Genomic DNA, 27,234 nt, shown 5'->3' with positions numbered 1-27,234 from the left:
CTGGGCCCCGAGGGGCACTTCAGACCCCTGCTCTGCTGTTCTCCTACACCCAAGGGGCATGCACGTGTGTCCCCAACCACGTACAGAGCGTGGACACGGGATCGCTCAGGGCCACAGGATGCTCTGGTAGAAAGAAGTCGGTGGGCCAAGTTCACATTGCTCTGAGTCCTTGCTCCTGACCTTGACTTGGTCACTTCACCTCTCTGGGCCTTTGTTTTCTCATCTGTGATAACCACATGGCAAAGTTGAGGTGCAGTGAAGAGAAGCAAATCTGTAAACTACCATGTGCATTCCACAGTGGAGTTGTAGAAGGAAAAACAATCAGCTGTTCACGTTATTGAAGATTTCCTATGGCCTAGGTGCTGTTCTGAGCCCTCCCCACGTGACGTGTCCTTTAGTCTTCACTGCAGCCCACTGACTGGGCTCGTTCCCGTCCTCACGCTCACAAAACTCGTGAGGACACTGAGGCACATGGAGTTCTGATGCATTCGGCACGTGGGTCATAATAATAAGATAGACATGGCCACTCGAGTTGTATATTGTTGATGACAATATACTTACGTTGTTTATTGAACATTTAGTAAGTCACCAGTTAAAAATACATTTCTCTTCATTTTAGGTTTAATATTATTTTCTCCTTTTTGGGGTGTTCATAGCTTTTGATGAAAAAAAATCAAATTTTATGGTTAAAGATGTGATTTTGAGCTTGCTAAAATGTTTCTAGTTTTATGTTCTGTTTCTCTAGCCGAAACATTTTTCTCTGAACACACATTTTTTTTCTGGAGTCTTAGAAGGAAAATTACATTTCACAGATAACTTACACTTTGTTAAATGCTGACCTTTGTAAGTTTTTCTTTATTTTTTATTTTTGAAATGATTAAGATGTATAATCTACAGAATTGGAAATTACAACTTTTTAAAGTACTGAGAAACTTTAACCCTGTTATAATTATTCTGCAAACCTTTAAAGGGATCTATAGTCAGAACAACTAGATGAAAAGGCCTGATAGTCAGAAAAATATAGAGGGTCATTTGTAAGCTGCAAGTTCCTGACTTGTGTTTCCCTCCCACTCGCTCGTTGTGCCCCTCTCCTCTCAGAATGGTTTCCTACTCCGGGTTCGTGGGAATTGGGAACGACACTGTTTGATTCATTTTGTGGCAATACTGGGGATTTTGAAAAAGACAAGACGGGCCAGTTATGTCACTTCCTGTCGTCTGATCAAAAGTTTGATGAAGAAGCGGGAGTGACTGAGAGCTGCTGCTGGGCAGTGGGCAGAGTTGCCTGCTGCTGACCCCTGGTTCTCAGTGGGGCCTGTCAAGTCGCCGTGACCTCTGGTCTCCTTAGAAGTGCCTGATGTTGGCTGCGCTGCGACAGGTCTGCTGGAGAGCCTGGCCTTTTGGAGCAGAGCTGTGTGCCTCTCGCAACAAAGGCGGCTTGTAGATGCTGGAGTAAGGCCACAGAGGAAATCCTGACCAGCCTGAGTGTTTGGGGCCTGGCTACACTTGTCTTCCTGGGTCTGTCAGGCCAGTTTCATTTCTGTCCCCAGGAGCCCAACAGGCATCATCAGTGAGCTTGGCTAAATGCCTGGAATTCATGTGTCCTTCCCTTTCCAGCCACTGGGTCCAGACAAAGGCATTCCTGGATAGTGTTATATACCAACAGGGAACTGAATCTCCGAGAAAGAACAGAGTCGGGACATGGCGGGGAGCTATCATTCGATCAGTTCAGCCCAATAAAGATTGCCCAGGCTGTGCCTGAGCTGGGTCTTGTGCTGGGTGCTGCAAATCCAGACCGACAGCCCAGGCTGCGGTCTGTAAGCTCTGAGCATTGGTGTCAGCAGGGAGGAAGGGCCGGGGGCAGGTGAAGTCTGAGTAGGGGAGCAGGAGCAAAAGCATGGCAGGGAAGGGTGAGAATAATCGTGGGGTGTGCCTTGATGCTTAGTATAAAGCAGGGAGTAGGTGAGGACTGTGGGAGAAGAGGCTGGAGAGGGGCTGGGTCCCCATGCGGAAGGAGAGGCCATGTGGCACATAGGTGGGAACAGGTGTCAGTGTTCAAATTGCTCCTCTAGCACCTACTTGCCAAGGGACCAAGGGCAGTCACCGAACTCGTCTGTATAGTGGGGTCGGTGGTAGTCTGCGTTAGGTAGGGAATGATGTTTAGGTTCTAGAGGGAGACCAGGCAGTTGGAATTATTCTTGAAAAGTCCTTATGTCATCCATGGGATAGAGTAGCCTTGGCTTTGTAGGCACCGCTTTGCCCACTAGAGTTGGGGGGTCAGCTGGTCGGGTGCTGCGACTGTTTTGTGTGAAGGTGGCTCTCCCATCTTCCCAGAGAATGGCTCACAGGCTGGGAACCCAGGGCTTTCCTTCTCCCACTCACCTGCATGCTTTGTCCCACCCTCCCTCAATACCTGGCCACACATCCTTGTGACTGGTGACAGATTTGCTTGTGGTGGGAGGACGGGAGGAAAGGTCACATCTTCTGGGGTGGGCTAGGCTCGCTTGCCCTCTCTCTCTCTCTCTCTCTCTCTGTGTATTCACATGTGTATGCATATGCCCCTGGGGCAGGGCAGGGAGCACCAGGAAGGCCTCTGTGAGGTGCACCATGGTGCTCAGTGCAGGGAGAGTGTACCTGGACTGCGAGTTAGAAGGGGGGCCCAAAGTCACACCATGCGTTCTCTTTCAGTAAGAGGACAGCGAGGGCTCTTAGCAGGGGAAAAGCACAGATCAGTGTTTTATTTCTTTCTTTAGTTGTGTACTTACATAATTTTGTTTATTTCTGAGTGGATTGTACATGCCTCTATTTAAAATTTAAAGGTATATGGGGCTTCTGGGTGGCTTAGTCGGGTGGGTGTCTGACTTTGGCTCAGGTCACGATCTCAGGGTCCTGGGATTGAGGTCCCCCATTGGGCTTCCCGCTCAGTGGGAAGCCTGCTTCTCCCTCTACCCCTCCTCCCTGCTTGTGTTCCCTCTCTTGCTGTCTCTTTCTCTTTTAAATAAATAATAAACTTAAAAAAAAAATTAAAGGTATGGAAGAGGGTACCTAGGTGGCTCCGTCATTTAAGCGTCTGGTTCTGGATATCAACTCAGGTCATGATCTCAGGGTTGTGAGATCGAATCCTGAGTCAGGCTCTATGCTCTTTGGGGAGTCTGCTTGAGATTCTCTCTCTGTCCTTCTGCCCCTCCCCCCGCTCATGTGCATGCACACTCTTGCTCTCAAATAAAAAGATCTTCAAAAAAAGGTGCAGAACAACATGAAAAAGTGCTCCATATCACTCAACATCAGGGAAGTACAAATGAAAACCACAATGAGATACCCACCTCACGCCAGTCAGAATGGCCAAAATTAACAAGTCAGAAAATGACAGATGCTGGCGAGGATGCGGAGAAAGGGGAGCCCTCCTACACTGTTGGTGGGAATGCAAGCTGCTGCAACCACTCTGGAAAACAGCATGGAGGTTCCTCAAAAAGTTGAAAATAGAGCAACCCTGTGACTCAGCAATCACACTACTGGGTATTTATCCTAAAGATACAAATGTAGTGATCCGAAGGGGCACATGCACCCGAATGTTTATAGCAGCAATGTCCACAATAGCCAAACTATGGAAAGAACCTACATGTCCATCAACAGATGAATGGATAAAGAAGATGTGGTGTGTATATATACAATGGAATACTATGCAGCCATCAAAAGAAATGAAATCTTGCCATTTGCAACGACTGTGGATGGAACTAGAGGGTATTATGCTGAGCGAAGTAAGTCAGTCAGAGAAAGATAATTATCATATGCTCTCCCTGATATGAGGAAGTGGAGAGGCAAAGTGGGGATTTTGGGGTACGGAAGGAAAAAATAAAACAAGATGAGATCGGGAGGGAGACAAACCAGAAGAGACTCTTTTTTTTTTTTTTAATAAACATATAATATATTTTTATCCCCAGGGGTACAGGTGTGTGAATCACCAGGTTTACGCACTTCACAGCACTCACCATAGCACATACCCTCCCCAATGCCCATAACCCCATCCCCCTTCTCCCAACCACCCTCCCCCCCATCAACCCTCAGTTTGTTTTGTGAGATTAAGAGTCACTTATGGTTTGTCTCCCTCCCAATCCCATCTTGCTTCATTTACTCTTTTCCTACCCCCTTAACCCCCCCATGTTGCATCTCCTCTCCCTCATATCAGGGAGATCATATGATAGTTGTCTTTCTCCGATTGACTTATTTCGCTAAGCATGATACCCTCTAGTTCCACGTTGTCGCAAATGGCAAGATTTCATTTCTTTTGATGGCTGCATAGTATTCCATTGTGTATGTATACCACCTCTTCTTTATCCATTCGTCTGTTGATGGACATCTAGGTTCTTTCCATAGTTTGTCTATTGTAGACATTGCTGCTATAAACATTCGGGTGCACGTGCCCCTTCGGATCACTACATTTGTATCTTTAGGGTAAATACCCAGCAGTGCAATTGCTGGGTCATAGGGTAGTTCTATTTTCAACATTTTGAGGAACCTCCATGCTGTTTTCCAGAGTGGTTGCACCAGCTTGCATTCCCACCAACAGTGTAGGAGGGTTCCCCTTTCTCCACATCCTCGCCAGCATCTGTCATTTCCTGACTTGTTAATTTTAGCCATTCTGACTGGTGTGAGGTGATATCTCATTGTGGTTTTGATTTGTATTTCCCTGATGCCGAGTGATATGGAGCACTTTTTCTTGTGTCTGTTGGCCATCTGGATGTCTTCTTGGCAGAAATGTCTGTTCATGTCTAAACCAGAAGAGACTCTTAATCTCACAAAACAAACTGAGGGTTGCGGTGGGGAGGGGGGTAGGGAGGGGGTGGTTGGGTTATGGACATGGGGGAAGGTATGTGCTATGGTGAGTGCTGTGAAGTGTGTTAATCTGGCGATTCACAGACCTGTACCCCTGGGGCTAATAATACATTGTATGTTGATAAAAAAATAAAAAATTATTAAAAAAATAAATGACGAACATGAAAAAAAAAAAGGTGCAGAAGAACATGAAGTCAGGTCTCCTTCTAACTCCATGCCATCTCTGTCACCTAGCTCTTCTCCCAACAGACAACCAAAAGTTAGTTGTTTCTTTTGCATTCCTTCAGACATGTTTTATGCTTATGGAAGCAATCACTCACAGCACACATACACACCTTTCCCCACCTTTTGACACAGATGACATTGTTCCGCTGTTTGTTCTTGTCACTCACTTCCCCTTTGAGACTGTTCTGTAGTAGTAAATAAAGAGCTTCTCCATTCCTTTTCATGGCCAGATAGTATTCTACTGCATGGAGGTAACAGTATTTTTTTTTTTACACGTCCCCTGCTGATGGACATTTGCCTGTTTCCCAGCTGTACCTACAACAAGCACGAACATGTATGTGGTGTTGGCTCGGTCAAAGACCATGTGAATTCTGATGGCTCTTTCCGAATTGACTTTCGTAGAGGTGGTACTGACTGAACCTGGCTCAGTGTTATGAATCAGCCATATAGTTGTAGAAAGTTCCTTCTGGGAGGCTGTTTGGATTTCACAGGGACAAGTCCCAGGGGAAGGACAAGTTTTTCCCATTAGGGGGCGGTTGATGCAGGCCTGATGTGTGCATTATGGGGTTTGGGGCCACAATAGAGATGGAGCCCAGAGATTTGGTAGATATGAATGGGGGTCTTATCAGGTGAGGTTTTTAGGCCTCAGTGGTTGAAAAGGTGTAGGTAATGGAACCAGTATATCTCCCTGTCCCCCCTCGTGGCTGTAGCAAGGTCTAGGCCCTACTGCCTGGTAGGATAAGGGAGATGCCAGTGCTGGCTTCTGTGAGCACTGGCCTGCCCCGCCAGGCCCCTTTGACCACAGCTCCGCTCTGTCCCTGGGACAGGATGAGGTAGAGAAGGGGCTGGTGAGGGCAGAGCAAGGGGTGGGAAGGATAGCTGGGACACTCTGAGGCTTGCCTAGAGCCGAGACACCTATTCTTTCTTCTGGGAGATGCTGGAGGAACAGTACAGGTCAGAGGTGACCAGGAAAGAGTGCTTTAGTAGCGGAGCTAGGCTCCCTAGTGTCTGGTGGCCTTTGGTCCCCGTTGGTCTAGAGCAAGGCGCCCTGGGATTCTGAGTCCCACCTGCATCTGAAACACTGGTTGTGGAGACTCGGTGGTTGACGAGTGCACACGGTAAATGTGCCAACAGGAAAGACTGCCTCTCCTCACCTTCCCTCCTTTCCCAGGGGTAAGCTTGGGTCATGGGTCACCCATAGAGCAGGCTTCCTCGGTATCACCATGATGATAATTGGGTCCTGAAAATCCCTTCTGGGGCGAAGGGGGAAATATCTGCATATTCCTGTGTACCCAAAATAGCACTTTTTTTTTTTGGTAAAACGACTTCACATCCTATTTAAAAGGACACATCCCCTTCATTAGTCTCCCCAGCGTGGGTCAGGGCAGTTTCCCTTCATGGACTCCTCTGGAATTTGTCCCTCTGCTGTTGTTCAGCTTAGGTGTGGCTGTGTATTTAGGGGATGCTCACAACCAGGCATGCATACGTCAGGTAGAATGCACACACACTACACACACACACACACACATGCATGCACACATATATGTATAGACAAACACACACACACACATACACACACGCGCTCACATACATGGTATTCACTGTTGAGGTAGCTGAACCTTGGCTTGCCCCTACCCTCCCTGAAAGAGCAGGAGCTTCCCACCCAGAACAGAAAGGACAAAAGAAGTGAGTATCTATAACGGAGCCATGGGTGGGAGGATCACAACTAAACCCAACTCCCGTGTGGGGAAGACCCAGGAGCCACAGAGGAGACAAACCCCATGCCTCCCCGTGAGTTTTCTAGTCTTTCTATCTGCTGTCTTGGCAAGGCAGATTTCTAGGCATTTGCCAAGTGTACAACTGAGATTTTTCCTGCGTGGACATTTTTTCCTTGGTAGGATGGAATGAAAATGAGAAGATTGAGGCAGTAAAATGGGTGGGTTTGGGGATTCCCTAGCCCTGCTGCATGTTGGCTGTGGGGCTCTGGGTGAGCTGTCTGTGTCTCATGGACCTCAGTTTCCTCCTCTCCAGATGAGGTGAGACGCCCATCCCTCATGGTGGTTTGTCATGAGGACTCTGTGAAATCGGGTGGTCAGAGTCCCTCCCCTGCAGCCGGGGCTGGGAGCTATGTGGTGGTCGTTCCTTTCCCACCCCACCCACTTTTGTCTTAATACTTTAATTTGGCTGATTTTGCTTAACCTCAAACATCAGGCCACTTTCTGGAGAGTCCTCTCCCCCATTTCCCTTTCTAACCTTGTCTTCTCTTTCTCCTTGCAGGGGCCCAGATCATTGATCTGATGATGCTGGTCATCGATGTGACCAAAGGGATGCAGACCCAGTCAGCAGAGTGCCTTGTGATTGGGCAGATTGCCTGCCAGAAGCTGATCGTGGTGCTGAACAAAACAGACCTCTTAGCTGATGGGAAGAGACAGGCAGTGATTGATAAAATGACCAAGAAAATGCAGAAGACCCTGGAGAACACCAAGTAGGTTTGTTACTGGATGGAGCGTCCGCTTGTATAAGCTGGCTCTGGGGCACACTTCATCTCATTAACACAGATTGGGCACACAGGTGTCAGCTGTGGGTCCTAGTGAGTGGGATCTTGCCTGGCACTTACTCTCATCAAGGGCAAAGGCGAAGATGCTGTTGCAAGAGACCGAAAAATACAGAAGCATAAGGAAATTTAGAAGTTGATTTTCTAGGTAATTTCCTAACGTGACCTGTTGCGGGGGTTCTTCTCTGCACAGCATTCAGAAACCCAGGCAGGCTCCTTGCATCTTTCTGCCTTTCCAGTGTGGGGTGGCGTAGCCAGGCTGTAGCCAGGCTCAGGCACTACCGTGTTCACGTTTGCCGGAGGGTCCAGAGTGTCAGGAATTCCCGGACCTAGAATAGGCACACACCCTTTCCACAGATTCTGTGGGTGAGGGAGGACTCAGTCCTCTCTGCTTATGTCACCCATGCCTTGGTGTCAGAGAGGCCAGGAAACGGATCCCCTCACCATCTGCTTAGCTACAGCTGGGTTATCAAAAGGGGGCCATTGGAAACTGGGAAAGGCAAATCACAAAGGACCTTCGTAGTATTTCATGGCAATGGCTTTAGGATTTTGTGTTGTAGAAGGTAGGGAGTCCTTAAAGAGTTTGTGCAAGGAAGTGGCTGAAAGTTTCTCCCATCCAGAGATGGCTGGCAGCAGGCGGAAGGATGGCGTGGTGACAAGGATCCGGGGGAGCGGAGAACAGACAGGGAGAGGCAGTATGGTGGCGGCCGCAGGAGTGACTTACTCTGATGTGGTCAAGAAAATGAGAAAATGTCCTTGTTGAGCACAGAGTGTTGGCAAACCTCATTGTTTTATCAATTCCTCTCTTCCTCTGCGGGCCAGCGCCTTTTGATCAATACTAAATAGCGGTCACTGGGAGACAGCAAAGCTTCCTCTTTGCTATGCAGCCCGAGACAATATCCTGCTCCTTCCACCTCTCCTTCTCCTGCCTGTGGAGGGCAAGCAAGTAGAGAGTGTTTTTGTTTCCCCGTCATAAAGATTGATATGCCTTCCCATTTATGATTTTTTTTTCAGATCTAACACCTGCAGCTCTCCCTCAGAATTCTCAAGTTGGTTAAATTAAAGCTCCAGGCCTGTGAATGGGCCAAATATGTCATAAAAGATTTCCTAGCGCTGCCTTTTGTTAGCAAAATTCATCAATCCGATAAAATCGACACATTTAGATAAGTGTTGCATAAGAATTCAGACTTTGTTATTCCCAACGGAAGTGGATATGAGACTGTAAAAAGGAAGATAAAAAATTATATCTTCTTTTTAGTGAGTTATTTGATCTCCCTGCCGTTTTATTTACTTGTCAGAAAGGGGAGAACAGGTCCTTTGGACTCCTGCATAAAAACCCAATACAATGTCAGTATCATTTGCTGTATAAACGGGACCTTCTGCGAAGGGATTGGGATACTATTAAGGGTGAATTAATATTAACTGTTTCGATTGGTTAAATTTAAGGCAAATTCTGACTTGCATTTTAAATTACTATTCTTATTTTAATTTATTGCTTAAAGGTCAAATTATGAACTTAGTCACACATCCAGGGGAAATTATCCCCCTGAAACCTCTTCTGTCCTTATTCAGTGCCCAGAGGGCAGGGAGAACAACTCCTACTAGAAAGGATTTGCCCCCCTGCCAGGTTGTAGCCAGCAGGTTCAGGATCCTTGGGGCCAGCCGAGTTGTAAGAGAACATTAGCTTTCACCTACATGCAGCAGAGAACTCCAGATTATTTTAAATGACCATTTCCTTTACTTATGGTCCCTTACGAAGTAAATCCTTTGTAAACGCTGCTCCAAAAGCAAAGAAACTTTCTACCTAAAAAAGAAAAAATCTAGACTGATGAATTATGTACGTATCAAAACCTGAAAACATGAAACCTGTTAAAAACACAATTTTTTTTCCCATCCAAAGAGCAATTGAAAGAAAGTTGGAAAATAGAGAAAAATGATTAAAAGAAAGAGGAAGCCACCCAAAGATGTCTTTTCTCAGAATAGCTGCTGACATTTGGGTTTATTTCATTCCTATCTTTTCACTTTGTATTTATATTGACCCCTCTTTTTTCTCCACATTACGTAGATATAGTAAAATCTGCATAACATAATATTTATTATTTTACCCATTTGCAAATATACAGATTCACTGGCGTTAAATACATTCACAGAGCTGTGTGCCCATCAGCACTGTCTATGCCGAAAACTTTTTCAGAATCCCCAGCATAAACTCTGTACCCATTAAATAAGAACTGCTCCTTTCCTCCTACCCCTCTCCGCCCTCCACCCCGAGCAGCCTTTATTCTGCTTTCTGTTTCTTTGACTTTGCTTATCCTAGGTACCTTACAGAAGTGGAATCCTGTATTTGGCTTTCTGCATCTGGCTTATTTCCCTTAGCGTAATGCTTTCAGGGCCCATCCTTGTAGCCGGTATCAGAATGTCACTCCTTCTTAGTAGTATTCTACAAAGAATACAAATAGTATTCTACAAACAAAATAAGGTTTGTCTATTCGTGTATGGATAAACGCTTGGCTTGTTTCCTTTTGGTTATTGTGAATAATGCTGTCTGAAATTGGTGTATAAATAGCTATTCAGGTCCCTGCTTTTTCCCTTCCTTTGGGTCTATACCTAGGAGCGGAATTGCTGGGTCATGCGGTAGTTCTGTGTTTAACTTTTTTGAGGAGCCACCAAACTGTTTTCCACAGTGGCTGCACCATTAAACATTCCCACCAGCAGTGTGTGAGGGTTTCCATTTTTCCACATCTTGCCAACACTTGTCATCCCCCCTCCTTTTTTTAAATAGTTATCCTATAGGGTATGGAGTGGTATCTTGTTTCCCCAACCCCCTTTTTGCTGTCCCCCTTCCCAGTTTTATTGAGAAATAATTGACATACATGAATATATGTTTAAGCCATGACACCATGATGGTTTGATTTACATATGTTGTGCAATGATTATCACAGTAGGTTTAGCTAACATCCATCTTCTCATAAAAATACAATAAAAAGAAAAGAAGGGGAAAAAAAGGGAAAAAAATGTTTCTGTGACAAGAACTCCTAGAACCTCCTCTCTTAGCACATCTCCTGTATATCACGTGGGAGTGTTAGCTCTAGTCATCACATTGTACCTGGGACAGGTTTATCTTAAAACTGCAAGTGTGTATCTTTTGACCACCACCTCCAGTTCCCTCTCCCCTGCCCCCCCACCCTCTGCTTCTGGTGACCACAAATCTGCTCTCTTTCTGGGTTTTGCTTTTTTGTGGTTTTGTTTTTGTGTTTTTAGATTCTTCAGATAAATTGAAATCGCACACTATTTGTCTTTCTCTATCTGACTTATTTCACTTAACATAGTGCCTTTGAGGTTCATCCGTGTTGTAGCAAGTGGTGGGATGTCCTTGTTTTTTTTACGGATGAATGATATTCCAGTCTATATTTACAGATACCACAACTTCTTTATCCATTCATCTGTCGACAGACACTCAGGTTGTTTCTATGTCTTGGCTATTGTAAATAATGCTGCAATGAACATGAGGGTGCAGATATCTTTCCAGATTGGTGTTTTCATTTCCTTTGGATATATTCCCAGAAGTGGATCATATGGCAGTTCTATTTTTAATTTTTTGATGTTCCTCCATACTATTTTCCATAATAGCTGCCACAATTTACACTCCCATCCACAGTGCCTATGGGTTCCCCTTTCTCCACATCCACACCAGCATTCGTTAATCCCTTGTCTTTTTGGCAGTGGCCATTCTAACACATGTATGAAGTGATATCTCATTGTGGTTTTAACTTGCATTTTCTTAGTGACTAGTGATGTTGAACATCTTTCCATATACCAGTTGGCCTTTCAGATATCTTCTTTGGAGAAATGTCTGTTTAGATTCTTTGCCCATTTTTCAATCGTGTTTTTGTTGTTGTTTGTTTTGTTGTTGTTGTTGAATTGTAGGGGATCTTTATATATTCTGGATATCAATCCCTTGTCAAATATATAATTTGCAAATGTTTTCTTCTATTCTGTAAGTTGACTTTTTATTTTCCTTATAGTGTCCTTGGAGGCACAAAAGTTTTTACCTTTGATAAATCCAATATATTTATTTTTTCTTTTGTTGCCTGTATTTTTGGTGTCCTATCCATGAAATTGTTGCCAAATCCAGTGTCATGAAGATTTTCCCCAGTGTTTTTTCTAAGACCTTTATAGTATTAGCTCTTAAGTTTAGGTCTTTCATCTATTTCTATATGTGGTAATTTTAATATATGGCATAAGTTTATATGTAGTATAAGTTAAGGGCCGAACTTCGTTATTTACATGTGGCTATCCAGTTTTCCCAGCACCGTTGAAAGGATTGCCCTTTCCCCTTTTACTCTTGTCAAAAATCAATTGATTATACATGTGTGGGTTTATTTCTGGCTTCTCTGTTCTGTGCCATTGGTCTATGTGTCTGTCCTTATGCCAGTACCACACTACTTTGTTTACCTTTGTAGTAAGTTTCAAAGTCAGAATGTTGAGTCCTCCAGCTTTCTGCTTCTTCTCCAATATTATTTTGGCTATTTGAGGCCCCTTGCAATTCCTATATGAATTGGAGAATCTGTTTTTCCATTTTCTGCAAAAAATGGTTGTTGGAATTTTCATAGGGATCTCACTGAATCTGTAGATCCCTTTGGGTGGTACGAACATCTAAATAGTGTTAGGTCTTCCAATCCATGAACATGATGCCTTTCCATTTGTTTAGAAATTCTTTAATTTTCCTAATCAGCATTTTGTAGTTTTCATTATGTAGGTCTTTCACATCCTTGGTTAGGTGTATTCCCAAGTATTTAATTCTTTTAGATGCCATTATAAATGGAGCTGCCTTCTCAGTTTCCTTTTCAGATTGTTTTCAGCTGGAGTTCAGAAACACAACTGATTTTTGTGTGTTGATCTTGGGCCCTGCGACTTTGCTGAATTCAGTTCTTCCTTTTAAACATGTAGTTGTGGGGCGCCTGGGTGGCTCAGTGGGTTAGAGCCTCTGCCTTCAGCTCAGATCATGATCCCAGGGTCCTGGGATTGAGCCCCGCGTCGGGCTCTCTGCTCAGCAGGGAGCCTGCTTCCTGCCCCCCTCTCTCTGCCTGCCTCTCTGCCTACTTGTGATGTCTGTCTGTCAAATAAATAAATAAAATCTTAAAAAAAATATATAGTTTTAATCATGAGCTATTTGCATTTTTTATTTCTGCTTTCATTACTTAACATTTTGTATAGCCCTTCCTCATGTAAGCATCACTCCATTGTAGGCCCTTTAGATTGGTGTAAGTTTTCCTTCTTATAAATAAACAACCCTGGGGTGAACATCTTTGACCATCCTTAAACATTTTCCATATTTTCAGGTTTTTTCCTTCTGAGACATTGAAGGTGTGAGATTACTGGACTGAAGGGCACGAGTCCTTTCAGACCTGTGATTGTGCACTCCCCTATTCTTTTCCAAAAGGGTTTGCACTGTTTACACAGATGTATTCACAGCTACCTTTGGCTTCTAATTTTAAAATATATTTGAAACTTAGTTGGGTAGAAATGGTATGTTACTCTTGTTTTAATATGTAATTCTGTAATTGATGGGGACATTAAACATTTTTCCATAAGTGTTTTAAATAGTTGTGCTTTTGTGTGTTTGAATTAGGCCTATACATTTTGTCTGTTTGCCTCTTGTGATTTTAATGCTTTCCTTTTGATTTTTAGGAATGTTTGAGATTAACAAAGATGTTGTTATTAATTAACCCTTTGCCTGTCATGTTTGCTACAAATAAGTCTTCAGCATTTGTTGGTTGTCTTTCCATTTTAGTTGTTTTTTTTTTTTTTTTTTTTGACATGCAGAAGTTTCTAATTTTTGTGTAGTCAAACTCTTTGATTGTTTTTCTTTGTGATTTCTTTATCTCTGAAAGCATTTAAAATTACTCTTGCATAAGCATTTATCAATGTTAACAGAAATCAAAATAGAAGATAAAAATGTACCCACAATCTCCCCGGTGCATCAAATTAAAGTGTTCTTTCCCCAGGATCCCTGTCAGTCTTTCCCACATGTACATAATTTGAGGTAGTTGTTATCACAACATTGACACTGTTCTGTGTTCTAGGCTTTTCTGTTTATTTTCCCACTAAATGTTATCATCTGACAGCATCCTTGATGCATCTTTCTCCCAGATTCCCTCTGTTTCCTCCTGCTTTTTAAACACTTTCTGTTTAATTATTTCTGTTTTAGGCAAGGCCATCTGCTGAGAGCCCACCCGGGGCTCCCTTGGCCCTGCCTCCCTCCCTGGAGTTGAGTGGAATGCCAATCTCAAGTGATTGGGCGGCTGCCCAGCTGACTTACAAGGTGTGTGTTTCCTACTAGCTCTGTGGCTGACTAGCTGTGTGGTCTTGGGCAACTCGCTTTATCTTTCTGAGTTGGTTTCTCTTCTTTTGAGCTGATCAAGTTTAGCCTCACAACATTACGTTCTGAGGGAGCGTTCGATGGCACACAGTAGGTACTCAGCCATCACAGCTGTAAGGTGTGGAGCACCTACTGTGTGCTTAGCGCCCTACCAGGGATTTCCCATAGTAACGGGGAGGGGGGGAAAGGCTTTGTGTCTGGGTTGACAGGTTAGAAAACTAAAGTATAAATACCAGCCATTTTGAATTTCACTATTCAAAACCGACAACTTACACAAGTGTCCCCTGCTTTTCGAAGTTTGCATTACACCACTTGGCTTTCATGCAAGACCTACCTTATTAGTACGTGCTTTTGCTAACTGAGGGAAATCCGAAGAGGATTTTTGTTTTTATGAGAAAAGACAAAAAACAACGATAGTGTACAGCGTCTGCTTCGCAGCTTGTCCTTAGAGTGGTGCTGCCAGGCCCCTTCCCTGGGAGCTACACTCAACATCTCAGCCTCCAGCTGCTGTCGCTTTGAACTGTGTCTCTGAGCATCTGTGCCTTATGTCGATTTATTTTGTACATCTGTAAGTAGATGTGTCCTAATGTATCAGAAGAACCTAGGAGAGGTTATGTTTTGGGTCTGGGAACGCTCATTTTTCTATATAAACGAATGGTAATTGCTTCTTTACTTTATGCCATTTTGCCTTACAGAAGGTTTCAGAGGAATGGCCTACTTTCAGAGACTGGGGAAACCTGTGCTTTATTTCTTTATGTCTTTTACATGAGTTATACAGACATGCATGCACACACACATGCACGCACACTTTTTTTTTTTTTTTAACTTATCTTAGATCGTTTTTCTGTGTTGTCGAAGGTCAGCCTGCATGCACAGTCAGCATGTCTGAGCTCGGTTGGAACTGTGATGTCCCACAGCTGTGCGGGGAGCCTGGAGGAGGTGGTGGGTGCTGGGAACAGGAGGAGCATTTGAATGTGCTCCAGGTCCTGCCTGCACTGCTGAGCTGTGGGGCTAGGCCCAGGGCTCTTCCTGACATCTCTGGTTGGAGCCTCTTGTGCTCCTAGAACACAGACACCAGTCTGGATCTGAAACTCAGGCAAGAGGGGCCTCTTGTCCCCTTAGGGGCTGCTGAACTTTACTTCGGCTTCTAGAAGCCAGGATCTCCAGTGTGTGGCGTATTCAGGAAATCAGCAAGGCCAGCTTCTCTTGAGCCTGGGAAAGGGCCAGCTACTCAGCCCAACACGCCGTTATGTTTTGTTACAATACATTGCCCAAAAGGGTTTGGATAAAAAATAATTGAATTTCCGAAAGCTTTATGGTTAATCGCTGGAATTCTTAGTGCATGCTTTTAGCCTTCTCTGTCCCTCTGGGCCTCAGGCTCATGGAGTGTAAGCAGAGATGATGCACATGTACTGGGCCCTGGCTTGTGGTTGGGTCCTGGTTCACTGACTGCCGTGGCTGAAGTCCTTCCTCTGGACTGAGAATGGACTCTTCCTCTCCTCCGTCATGGGAGAGGCCTGGACTCTGGACTCCTACAGACCAGCCACTTACTCCCTGGGACCCCTGGCAGCCCCCAGCAAGTCCCTTGGCTTCTCTGAAAATAGGGGTCAGAGCCCCTGTTCATGGGGTGCTGAGATCACACGAGAGCATGTAGGATGGAGCTAGCACAGAGCAGGCTGTCCACTCCTTTCCTCTCCGTTTCTTTCTTTTTCTCTTGTGTTTCTTGCCTTCTTTGTCTCTCTTCCTTGGCGTTTTTATTTCTTCCCTCACTATTTCTTTCTTTATCATTCTTTTTCCTCCCGCCTTCCCTCTCCAAAGTGTCTCCTTTCTCTCTGGGCAAATATCTCAGTTCTGCCACTTCTGTGAGGGCAGCATGCTCTGTCTGGGCTGCTCTGGAGTTGAGTGGTGAGTGGGTCACAGGTCCTGTTTGGAATCTCTCCTCTGAACTTGCCTCATTTTGTCACACTGACCTCTGGACAGCCAGTGGCCCCTGAGAACTTGCTCTTTAGGGAGCTCCAGCGTGTCACAGTTACTTCCTTTCTTCTTCTAAAAAAAAGCCTGATTTTTTTTTTTTAAAGGACATGGAGCCAAAGACCAACTGAACCAAGCCCCCCATGTTCTAAAGAATGTACTTCCCATGCACTCGGGCAGGAAAGACCAAGGGGTGGAGGAGGTAAGAGCAGGAGATTTGCTGAGCAGTTCAAGAGGAGAGCTGAGTTAGTTTCCTCAGAGTAGCATGGGGGCTTCTGAGAAGGTGAATTGGCTTCTGGTCTGGGAGTCAGGAATTCGAATTGGTGTTACATCACGTTATGTTACGTTACGTTACGTTATGTTACATTACGTTACGTTACTTACTACTTATTTTATGTTGTATTATCTTATGTTATTATTTATTTAGAGAGCGAGGAAAGTGCGTGTGCGTGCACAAGTGGCAAGGAACTGAGGAAGAGGGAGAGACAGAATTTTAAGCCAGCTCTGTACCCAGTGGGGAGCCTGACCCTGAGAGTATGATCTGAGCTGAAATCAAGAGTTGGGTGCTTAACTGACTGAGCCACCCAGGTACCACTTGAATTGGTTTCCAAAAGTCAAGTGATAACCAAGCAGGGGCAAGTTCAGAATACATGATGCAGGTCAGGGCGCAGACCACTTAGGAGGGATGCAGGCAACTAGTGGCTGCCCTGGTTCTAAGGACTGTTACAAGATTCCCTACTGTGCTTTCCACACTTTAGCTTATTTGGGGTGGGAGACAGCCCTGCAGTGTAGGTCATGCTGTTTTCTGTAGGACAGGGAAATGGAGGCTGAGTGAGGTGGAGTGACAACTCAGCTGTGCGTTGGAAATTAGTTCTATGGTCCTAGGCTTCTTGCTTACAATTCCGCTCTTTCTGCCTTGCCTCAAGTCGCCTGTCACCAGGGTTAGCTTTGGATAGGCAGAGGAAGGAAGGGGAGTGGGGGCAGCAGTAGAATAGAGTTTGGCACTAGGCAAAGACTTGGGTTTTTACCTGTGTTTCCAGGAGGTTTGGTGAGTTGAGTCAGTGTGAGGAGGCTGGGGCAGACCATAGAGGGCCTTGTGGACCAACCTGGATGCTGGGTTTCATCTGGGACAGTCATGGAGTCCCTGAAAGTGTGTAGAGGAAAAGACTGATACCTCAGAGGTCATCACAGGTCATGACAGGAAGGTCATTGCAGCCATGGTCAGTGCCTGGTATAGGGCCATACACTGACTTTGGAGAGTAGTTGGCCTGGGATGGTAAGGGCCTGACCCAGGGTGGAACTTGTTGAGAATGAAAATCAGGGGTTGGATTGGACCCAGATCCCAAGAGAAGAACTGATCAAATGCAGTGACGGAGGAAGACAGTGATGACCATGTAGCTGGTGATGGCTTTAAAGACCAGAGAAAGGTTGTTCCTTGATCAGAAACCAATGAGGTAGGGTTGGGAAAGTGCTTGCTGGCAGAGAATAGGACATGACTACAGTGCTGGAAAGGGTCCTTTCCTGCAGACACAAATATACGAACCATCCACAGAGGAGCCTTGACACAGGTCATCAGAGTGTGGGGAGCTCCTGGAGGACAGCAGTCTTGGGGGAAAAGAGCTGGACTCCCAGGGTGCTCTTGGGAGAGACTTGGCAGTGAATAGGGAAGGAAGAGCGGCTTCTCGAGGAGGCAGAGGCCCTGATGGAGGACCATGGGAATAAAGACTTGGGGTTGTGGGTGAAGAGGTTGGGGAGCCAGCTGACTGATGGTCACAGATGAGGAGAATCTGAGGAAAGAACATTGACTTGACCACTGGAGAGTTGCTGTTGACCTTTAGGAATTTAGTTCTCTTTTGTGACCCTTCCCCCATTCCTCTTAACAGTTAAAGGTAGTACTCTCAGTTGGTGCCCCAGACCCTCTTGCTGCATTGCTTTGGGAGCCTTTTATTTGTTGGGCAACCTTCACGGAGGCCAGTACAGAGGAGATGACTTAGTAAATATCCCCTAGCTTGAATGGGGAGACAGAATGATATTGTAAGGAAATCAAGCATGAGGTCCTGGTGAGTAAACAGAACTGATAGTGATTTTGAAATGTGAGTGGGGAGAGTATTGGGTATTGGGTATTGATTGAAAGTGGCTGGGGGTGGATGGTGTCAAACAGCAGGGTTTCTCTCCACCCAAGAGAAGAAAAATGTGTAATGCAGAAAGGCAGCAGGTATGAGTCTAGAGACAGTAATGGAGGGGTTGGTAAAGGGAGGCCAGAGGATAGGGGTCAGATAGGGGGTTCCTTTAGACATGGTAGGGAGACCAGGGAAATAATGGCAGAGTTTTTCTTGGACTCTTGCCTTCTGTTACCTCTTGTTGGACTGGGTCCTTTGTCCTCCTTCCCATTGGGTGTCAGGGTGGGGAAATGTAAAGGAATGGCTAAGGGCCTTGAAGAAGCTTAAGAAAGTGTTATTATTCACAATGAGGGATTTACATTATACGTCAGACAAAAGAAGTCTGAGGTTGTACTTGGATGTGGCAGAAATTCATGGAGAGGATTTTGGGAAGATGGCAGAAAGTAGAAGCATAAGGAATCTCTTTCCCTATCTGCATAAAAATTGTGACGGCAGAATATGTCTGATATAATTATTTTGGAACATTGGAGTCTTGAAGACTTGCAAGGAGAAGGCTTAGACAATAAATTGCAATTATTACAATCAGTTTTAGCTCTTGGAACAATAGCAGCTATCCATTCCCCGTCCCTCAGTCTCATGACAGGCACCTGTGCAGGTGTTCCCAGAACAGCTTGTACACAGCTCGCAGGAACCAGAGTGGGCAAAAATGACTCTGTTCTGCAAATATCAGAGCTCTGTGCTCTGATTACATTGCTACTTCTGATCACAGAGGTGCACACAGATAGGCAGTCATTATTCTTATATATCCCTCCATTTTTACAACCCCTCCCCCACCAGCTGAAGTGATTTCTGAAGGATTTGAAGGACCAGTGCCTTTTTTCTGGTACCCCCTTCATTTTTCAGAAGTCAGACATTAAACACCAAGACATTCAGAAACAATTGCAAACATATAGGGGGGGATTACAAAGTAACCATGCACACCCAGGGAGAGGCTCAGATAAGACTTGAGAAGACTTTATACTTCAGGCTGAGACATCCTGCAATAACAAAAAGAAAAAACAAAGCAAAACTCCAAGAGCAACCACAAAAAACCAGAAAGAATCTGATCTCCAGAGTTACCATATTATTTGACTCAAATGCCCAGTTTCTAACAAAAAATCAGAAGGCATGTAAAGAAGCAGGAAAGTATGACCCAGTCAAAGGAAAAAGAATCGACAGAAAATGTCCTCAAGAAAGATCTGATGGTAGATATACTACACAAAGACTTTAAAATAACTATCTTAAAAACATTCAACTGAAGAAAATGTGGAGAAAATCAAGAAAGCAAATGTATAAACAAAATGGAAATATCAATAAAGAGATAAACTAAAAAGAAACTGAAGAAATTCTGGAGCTGAAAAATATAATAACCAGAAAAAAATATCAGTAGAGGGGCACCTGGGTGGCTCAGTGGGTTAAGCCGCTGCCTTCGGCTCAGGTCATGATCTCAGAGTCCTGGGATCGAGCCCCGCATCGGGCTCTCTGCTCTCTAGGGGAGCCTGCTTCTTCCTCTCTCTCTGCCTGCCTCTCTGCCTGCTTGTGATCTCTCTGTCAAATAAATAAATAAAATCTTAAAAAAAAAAATATCAGTAGAGGGATTTAAAAACGGATTTGAGCAGGCAGAAGAAAGTATTGACAAACTTGAAGATAGCACAGTGGAAATTATCAGGTGTGAGGAACAGAAGAAAAATTGAAGAAAAGTGAACAGAGGCTGAGGGACCTATGGAACACCATCAGGTGGGCCAACATACACATTGTGGGAGTCGTAGGAAGAGAGAAAGAAAGGGGGCAGGGAGAATATTTGAAGAAATGATGGCTGAAAACTTCCCAAGTTTTATGAAGGACATTAATATAAACATCCAAGAAGCTCAGTGAACTCCAAGTAAAATGAACTTGGAGACTTACACTGAGACATATTATCCCAAAACTTTCAAAAGTCAAAGGCAAAGAGAAAATCTTGAAAACAACAAGAAGTGACTTGTCACACACAAAAGATCCTCATTAAGATAATCAGCAGATTTCTCGTCAGAAACTATGGAGGCCAGAAAGTAGTAGGCACACTATATACAAAGTACTAAAGGTGGGGGAGGGAACCTGGCAATCAAGAATCCTATATCTAGCAAAACCATCCTTGAAAAGTGAGGGAGAAATGAAGGCATTCCTGGATAAAGAACAGCTGAGGGAGTTTGTTACCACTAGACCTGCCATGCAGAAATGCTCAAGAGTTCTGCACAGTGAAATGAAAAGAAACTAGATAGTAACTTGAAGCTCTATGATGAAATAATGATTTCGCATGGACAACTGTAAAAGTTGTCATTATGGTGGTGGTGTGTGATTCCATGTGTTTTTTCTACATGACTTAATAGACTAATACATATAAAAAACAAAGCAATGATTTGTCTGAAAGCTAGTAGTATTGTAACTTTGGTCTGTAACTCTACATTTTGTTTTCTATGTGATTTAAGAGATTAATATATTTAAAAGAATAATTAGTTTTATGGTTTTGAAAAGATGTAATTTTTTGACATGAACAAAAGAAAAGGATGGGGTCAGAGCTGTACAGAAACAGTTTTTTTTTATGTTACTGAAGTTAAGCTGTTATAAATTCATATTAGAATGTTGTAACTTTAGGATGCTAAATGTAGTCTCCATGTTAGCCACAAGGAAAATAGCAACAGAATATACACCAAAAAAAAAAAAAAAAAGAGAGAGAGAGAGAGAGAGAGAGAGAGAAAGTTAAGTATTTCACTACATAAAAAAACAACTAAACACCAAAAAAGACAATAATGCAAGAAATAAGAGACAAAAAAGCTATAAGGCATATCAAAAACAAATAGCATAATAGCAGAAGTCCTTCCTTATTAGTAATTTCTTTAAATGTAAATGGTTTAAGCTCACCAATTAAAGGACAGAGATTAGCAGAATAGACAAAAACACATGGTCCAACTATATGTGCTCTACCAGAGGCTCACTTTAGAGCTAAAGACACAAATAGATGGAAAGTGAAAGGATGGAAAAGGATACTCCATGCAAATTATGATGAGAAGAGAACGGGGGCACTAATATTAGGCAAAATAGACTTTAAGTCAAAAAAGATTATAGGAGACAAGGAAGGACATTATGTATTAATAAAAGGTCCAATACAGCAAGAAGATGTAGCAGTTATAAACATTTACATCCCTAATGACAGACCATCAAAATATGTGAAGCAAAAACTGACAGAATTGAAGGTAGAAATAGTTCCAGAACAGTAGTCAGAGATTTCAAAATCACAGATTAACCAGACAGAAGATAAGAAAATAGAGGACTTAACACAATAACCCAGCTAGCCTAACAGGCATATACACTTGATCCAACAACTATAGCATACATGTTCTTCCCACATGCACATGGGACATTTTCTAGGATAGGCCATTTGTTAAGCCACAAATTAAGTCTCAATAGATTTAAAAAGGTAGATATCATACAAAATGCCTTTTTTGACCACAGCAGGATGAAGTAAAAAATCAGTAACAGAAGTCAGATGGGAAAATTCACAAATTTGTGGAAATTAACCCACTTTAAACAACCCATGGATCAAGGAAGAAATCATAAGGGAAATTAGAAATACTTAAAGACGAATAATAACCAAAACATAATATACCAAATTTATGATATACCATGAAAACAGTGTTATGGGGAAAATTTATAGTTATAAATTATTATGTTAAAAAATAAGGATGATTTGAAAGCAACAACCTAACTTTACAACTTACAGAACTAGAAAAAGAACAGACTAAACTTAAATATAACATAAGGAAATTATTAATAAAGATTAGAGAAGAGAAAAATGAAACAGAGAAAGAAAAGCGATAGAGAAAATCACAGAAACCAGAAGTTGGTTTTGAAAAGATCAACAAAATAGACAAAATGTTAGCTAGATGGACTAAGAAGAGAGAAGACTCAAATTATTAAAATCAGAAATAAAAGTGAAGACATTACTACTAATTCTATAGAAATTAAAAGGATTATGAGAAAGTACTATGAACAGCCAGACAAATTGGGTAACCTAGATGAAATGAACAAAGTCGTAGAAAAACAAAACCTACGAAGACTAAATCATAAATACATCAACAATCCGAATACACTTGTAACTACTAAGGAGATTAAATCATTATTCAAAAATCTCTTAACAAAGAGAAGCTCTTGACCTGATTCATTGGCGACTTCTAACATTCAAAGAAGTAGTAACCCATTTTTCCTAAGATTTTCCAAACAAACTGAAGAACACTTTCTGACTCATTCTGTGAGGTCAGCATCACCCTGACACCAAAGCCAGAAAAAGATACCACAAGAATACTGAAGACCCAAATCCCTTATGAACATTCATGTAAATATCTTCAGTGAATGTTAGCAAACTGAATTTAGCAGCATACTAAAACAATTATACACCACAACTAAATGGAATTTATTCCTGGAATGCAAGGATGGTTCAACATACAAAAAAATTATTTAATGCAATATACCATATGATCATTTCAATTGATGCAGATAAAACATTTTACAAAATTCAACACCTTTTCATCAGACTAGGAAGGGAAGGAAAGTACAATCGGTGTAATAAAAGCCTACATGAGGGGTGCCTGGGTGGCTCAGTGGGTTGAGCCTCTGCCTTCAGCTTAGGTCATGATCTCATGGTCCTGGGATTGAGCTCCACATCGGGCTCTCTGCTCAGCGGGGAGCCAGCTTCCCTCTGCCCCTGCCTCTCTGCCTACTTGCGATCTCTGTCTGTCAAATAAATAAAATCTTTAAAAGAAAAAAAGCCTACACGAAAAACCCATAACAAACATCATATGCAATAGTGAAAGAGTAAGGTTTTTCCTTTAAGATCAGGAACAAGACAAAATTACTTTTTGCCACATTCAAGATAGTACTGGAAGTTCTAGCCAGAGTAATTAGGCAAGAAAAGGAAATAAAAGCACCCAGTTGGAAAGGAAGAAGTAAAATGATCTCTTCACAGATGATATGATCTTACATGTAGAAAACCACATATATTCCACAAAAACCTATTAGAGCTTATGAATGAATTCAGCAAAGTTGCAAGATATAAGACCAACATGCAAAAATCTGTTGCATTCTTATACTTTAACAATGAATAGTCTGAAAAGTAAATTATGAAAAGAATTCCATTTGTAGTAGCATCAAAAAGAGTAAAATACTTAGGAGTAACCAAGGAGGTAAAAGGCTTATATAATGAAGGCTATAAAACATTGGTGAAAGAAATTTTAAAAATCATAAATAAATAAAAACACATCTCCTGCTCATGGATTGGAAGACTTAATACTGTTACATGTCAGTACTACCCCAAGCAATTTATAGATTGAACATAATCCCTATCAAAATCCCAATCACTTCTTTTTTTTGCAAAAATAAAAAAACCCATACTGAAATTCATACAGAGTCTAAATGTTCCCCAAGTAGCTGAAACATTCTTGAAAAAGATGAACAAAATTGGGGAGTTTATACTTCATGATTTCAAATTTTACTACAAAGCTACAGTAATCAAAGCAGTATGGGCACTAGCATAGAGATGGACAAAAACAGCAATGGAATAGAATAGAGAGCCCAGAAATAAACCCTTGCATATATGTTCGGATGAGTTTTGACAAGGGGGCCAAGACCATTCAGTGAGGGAAGGACAATCTTTCTACAAATGCTGCTGGGAAAACTGGATGGATAGCCACAAATAAAATAATGAGGACGGACATCATATCAAACATTAGCTCAAAGGGGATTGAAGAACTAAATGTAAGACCTAAAACTCTCAGAAGGAAATATTTAAAATTTGTACATCAAAATTTATCAACAGAATAGAAAGGCAACCTACAGAATGGAGAAAATATGTGTGAATCTATATATCTGATAGTAAGAATATGTAGGCAACTCCCAGAACTGTCTCCTAAGAACAAAAACCAAGTGACCTGATTCAAAAATGGGAAAGATTTGAATAGACATTTTTCCAAAGAAGATGTGTGAATAGCCAATAAGTACATGAAAAAATGCTGCATCACCAGTCATTAGGGAAATGCAAATAAAAACTGTAATGAGATACCACCTCATATCCATTTGGATGGCTGGGGTCAAAAAACAAAAAAATAAGTATTGGCGAAATGGGGAGAATTGGAGCTTTTTTGCAGTATTAGTGAGATGTAAAATGGTTCAGCTGACATGGATAATGGTATGGGGGTTCCTCAAAAAATTAAGAATAGTTATGTTAACTGAAGTGGAATTTAAATAAGAACTTATAAAATTTAAATATAGAATTACCATGCAACAGTTCTGCTTCTGGGTATATATCCAAAGAATTGAAAGCAAGAGTCCCCAAGAGATATTTGTACGCCCATGTTCATAACAACATTATTCATGATAGCCAAAAGGTGGAAGCAGTCCAGGTGTCCATTGATGGATGAATGAATAAGCAAAGTGTGATACATACATAAGTATGTTCCCCATAGAATATTATTTACCCTTAAAAATTAAGGAAATTTTGATACATGCTACAACATAGATGAACCTCAAAGACATTCTGCTGAGTGAAATAAGGCAACAAGAAGGCAAGTATTGTATGATTCCATTTATGTGAGATAGTGTAGAGTAGTCAGAATCATAGAGCCAGAGTAGTGTTGCCAGGAGCTAAGAGACGGGGGAATGGGCAGTTGCTGTTTAATGGGTATGGAGTTTTTATAAGAAAAAAGAACTCTGGGGGCACCTGGGCGGCTCATTCGGTTAAACGTCCCACTCTTGATTTCGGCTCAGGTTATTATCTCAGGTTCATGAGATTGAGCCCTGCATCAGGCTCTGTACTCAGTAGGGAGCCTGCTTGAGATTCTCTCTCTCCCTCTGACCCCTGCTGCACTCTCTCTCTCTCTCAAATAAATAAATCTTAAAAAAAAAAAAAAAAAAAAAGAGCCCTGGAATTGGATGGTGATGATCACCGCACAACATTATGAATGTATTTTATACCTCTGAACTATACACTTACATATGGTTAAGACAGTAATTTTTTTGTCATGTGTATTTTACCACTATAAAAATTTCGGGGGAAATGCATGGAGTTGTCTGAGAAAGTCAATTCTTTTTCAGTTATCTTTAAATCTCTTCTGTTGAATTCAGGAAAACGTCTGCGCCTGGTCCCACTATGTCTTCAGCAGTTCCCTAACTTTTTAACAAGGCGCAGAGCCTTCAGCAGGAAGTAGTATCTAGCTAGGATTTAATCGCTTTCTTTTGCTTTCTCTGTGTTTATTTTTGTAGCTACAGTAGTAGATTTCTTGTCCTCCGTAGGGAACTGTAGTTGATAAATCAAAAGTTACTTAAAGCAGAGAATTAGGAAAGATGACACAGTCAAACCTTACATAATATTTTAACTTCCAACACATGCATTAATAACATCAAGAATGTAAGTTACTCTGGGGGAACTTATAAGGTTCTGAGCATCGTGCCTCCCCTTCCTCATGAGCACTACGCTGGGGGCAGTTAATCCAGGCTCGTCTAAGCCGTCTTGGCCATGTGAGTGGTTTTGCATTCCGAATTCAGGCTTGTCTCCTCTTCTTCTTGCTGTTTTGTTTGGGCATTTTGTTTGTGATTTCTGCATCACCTATAATTTCAATTTTACACAAATTAGCACTCCTAATTCGTATGTTATCATTAATTCTTTTGGTCTGAATTCAGTAAAGCAAGCTATATTCTGGATGTTCTTGGTCAGAACTTGTGTTTTTAAAAGCTCTAGGCTTTGTTGCTTTGTCAGCTTTTAAAAAGTCGTAATTTGCAAGTTCCAGCTGCAAGACCTTAGGCAGCTGCGGTCATCATTTTGGCTTTTTTTCCTCTCCAGGTTCGGCATGCACATGTGTGCGTGTGTGCGTGTGTATGTGTGTGTTTGTGCATGATTGCTTCTCTTGATAGCATCTTACAAGTTAGAATAGTCCCACCAGTGTGTTAGACTTGTTCTCCAGTTGAGTTTCCGGGAGAAGGCCTCAGCAAATGGCTTTCATTCTGTTATGTCTGAGCATCAGACAGCTTCTTGCAGCCAAGGTACTTGCTGCAGGAGCTAATGGCCTTATTACATCTGTCACTTGCTGGAAAATCTTCTACCCGGCCCATCTTTTCTTCCAGTTTGAGCCCACTGACTGGTGCTCTGAGTTCTTTTACATATAAACCATACCCAAATGCACTGTCTTACTATTTTGGTCTGCTTAATGGGAAGCACAGTGTGCTCAGCAGTGTGAGTGGAGAACTTTCCTGTGTTTGAAGAACCTCCTCTGAAGTCTTTTTTTTTTTTTTTTAAGATTTATTTGTTTATTTATTTATTTGGAGAGAGAAAAAGAGTATGGAGAAGGGGAGAGGGAGAGAATCTCAAGCAGACTTCCTGCTGAGTGTGGAGCTGGACACAGGGCTCCATCTCATGACCCTGAGATCATGACCTGAGCACAAACCAGGAGTTGGAGGCTTACCGGACTGAGCCACCCAGGCGCCCCACCCCCTGAAGTCTTTTATGATTTTCTTATTCACATCTAATTTATCACCAGAGTTTAAAGAGATTTATCTGTGTTGCCTCTTTCTAGATAATTCAACTTAGTTCTCATAGAAATAGCTATTATGGGACTGTTTTAGGATACTAAATTGAATTAAAGTAACACAACTGGTATTAGCAAGTTTATGCCGTAATTGTTGTGCCTCCTGTTCAGCTTAAAGTTTAGCTGGTGAAGGCAAATACGTGGGGTGTCCTAGACTCTCAAGCATGGCTGTGAGCCTCACGCCGTCTGCTGGGCGTGGACGTTGAACATACACCAGGCTTTCTTTCTTTCTTTTTTTAAAGATTTTATCTATTTATTTGACAGAGAGAGATCACAAGTAGGCAGAGCAGCAGGCAGAGAGAGAGGGGAAAGCAGGCTTCCCGCTGAGCAGAGAGCCCAATCTGGGGCTCGATCCTAGGACCCTGAGATCATGACCTGAGCCAAAGGCAGAGGCTTAACCCACTGAGCCACCCAGGCGCCCCTACACCAGACTTTCTTTAGGCACAGGTTTTATGGAGCAGATGGAGTGGCTGTCCTTGCAGGGGCTGGTGATGGGAGGGTCTC

General features: G+C 42.7%; 1 protein-coding gene across 1 annotated transcript in view; it reads left to right on the top strand.

Annotated features, from left to right (window-relative positions):
- The window catches only part of LOC111159079 (eukaryotic elongation factor, selenocysteine-tRNA specific), a 248,509-nt gene that overhangs the window by 80,444 nt on the left and 140,831 nt on the right, over positions 1 to 27,234 (top strand). The window contains exon 2 of the mRNA XM_022521467.1: positions 7,333 to 7,540. Within this exon, the coding sequence (XP_022377175.1) occupies positions 7,333 to 7,540 (208 nt within the window). The remainder of the gene's footprint in view (positions 1 to 7,332; positions 7,541 to 27,234) is intronic.

This window comes from Enhydra lutris, unplaced genomic scaffold (assembly GCF_002288905.1).
Source record: "Enhydra lutris kenyoni isolate GAN:26980312 unplaced genomic scaffold, ASM228890v2 scaffoldscaffold66, whole genome shotgun sequence".
Classification (NCBI taxonomy): Eukaryota; Metazoa; Chordata; class Mammalia; order Carnivora; family Mustelidae; genus Enhydra; species Enhydra lutris.
This window is presented reverse-complemented; position numbering and strand designations above follow the sequence as displayed.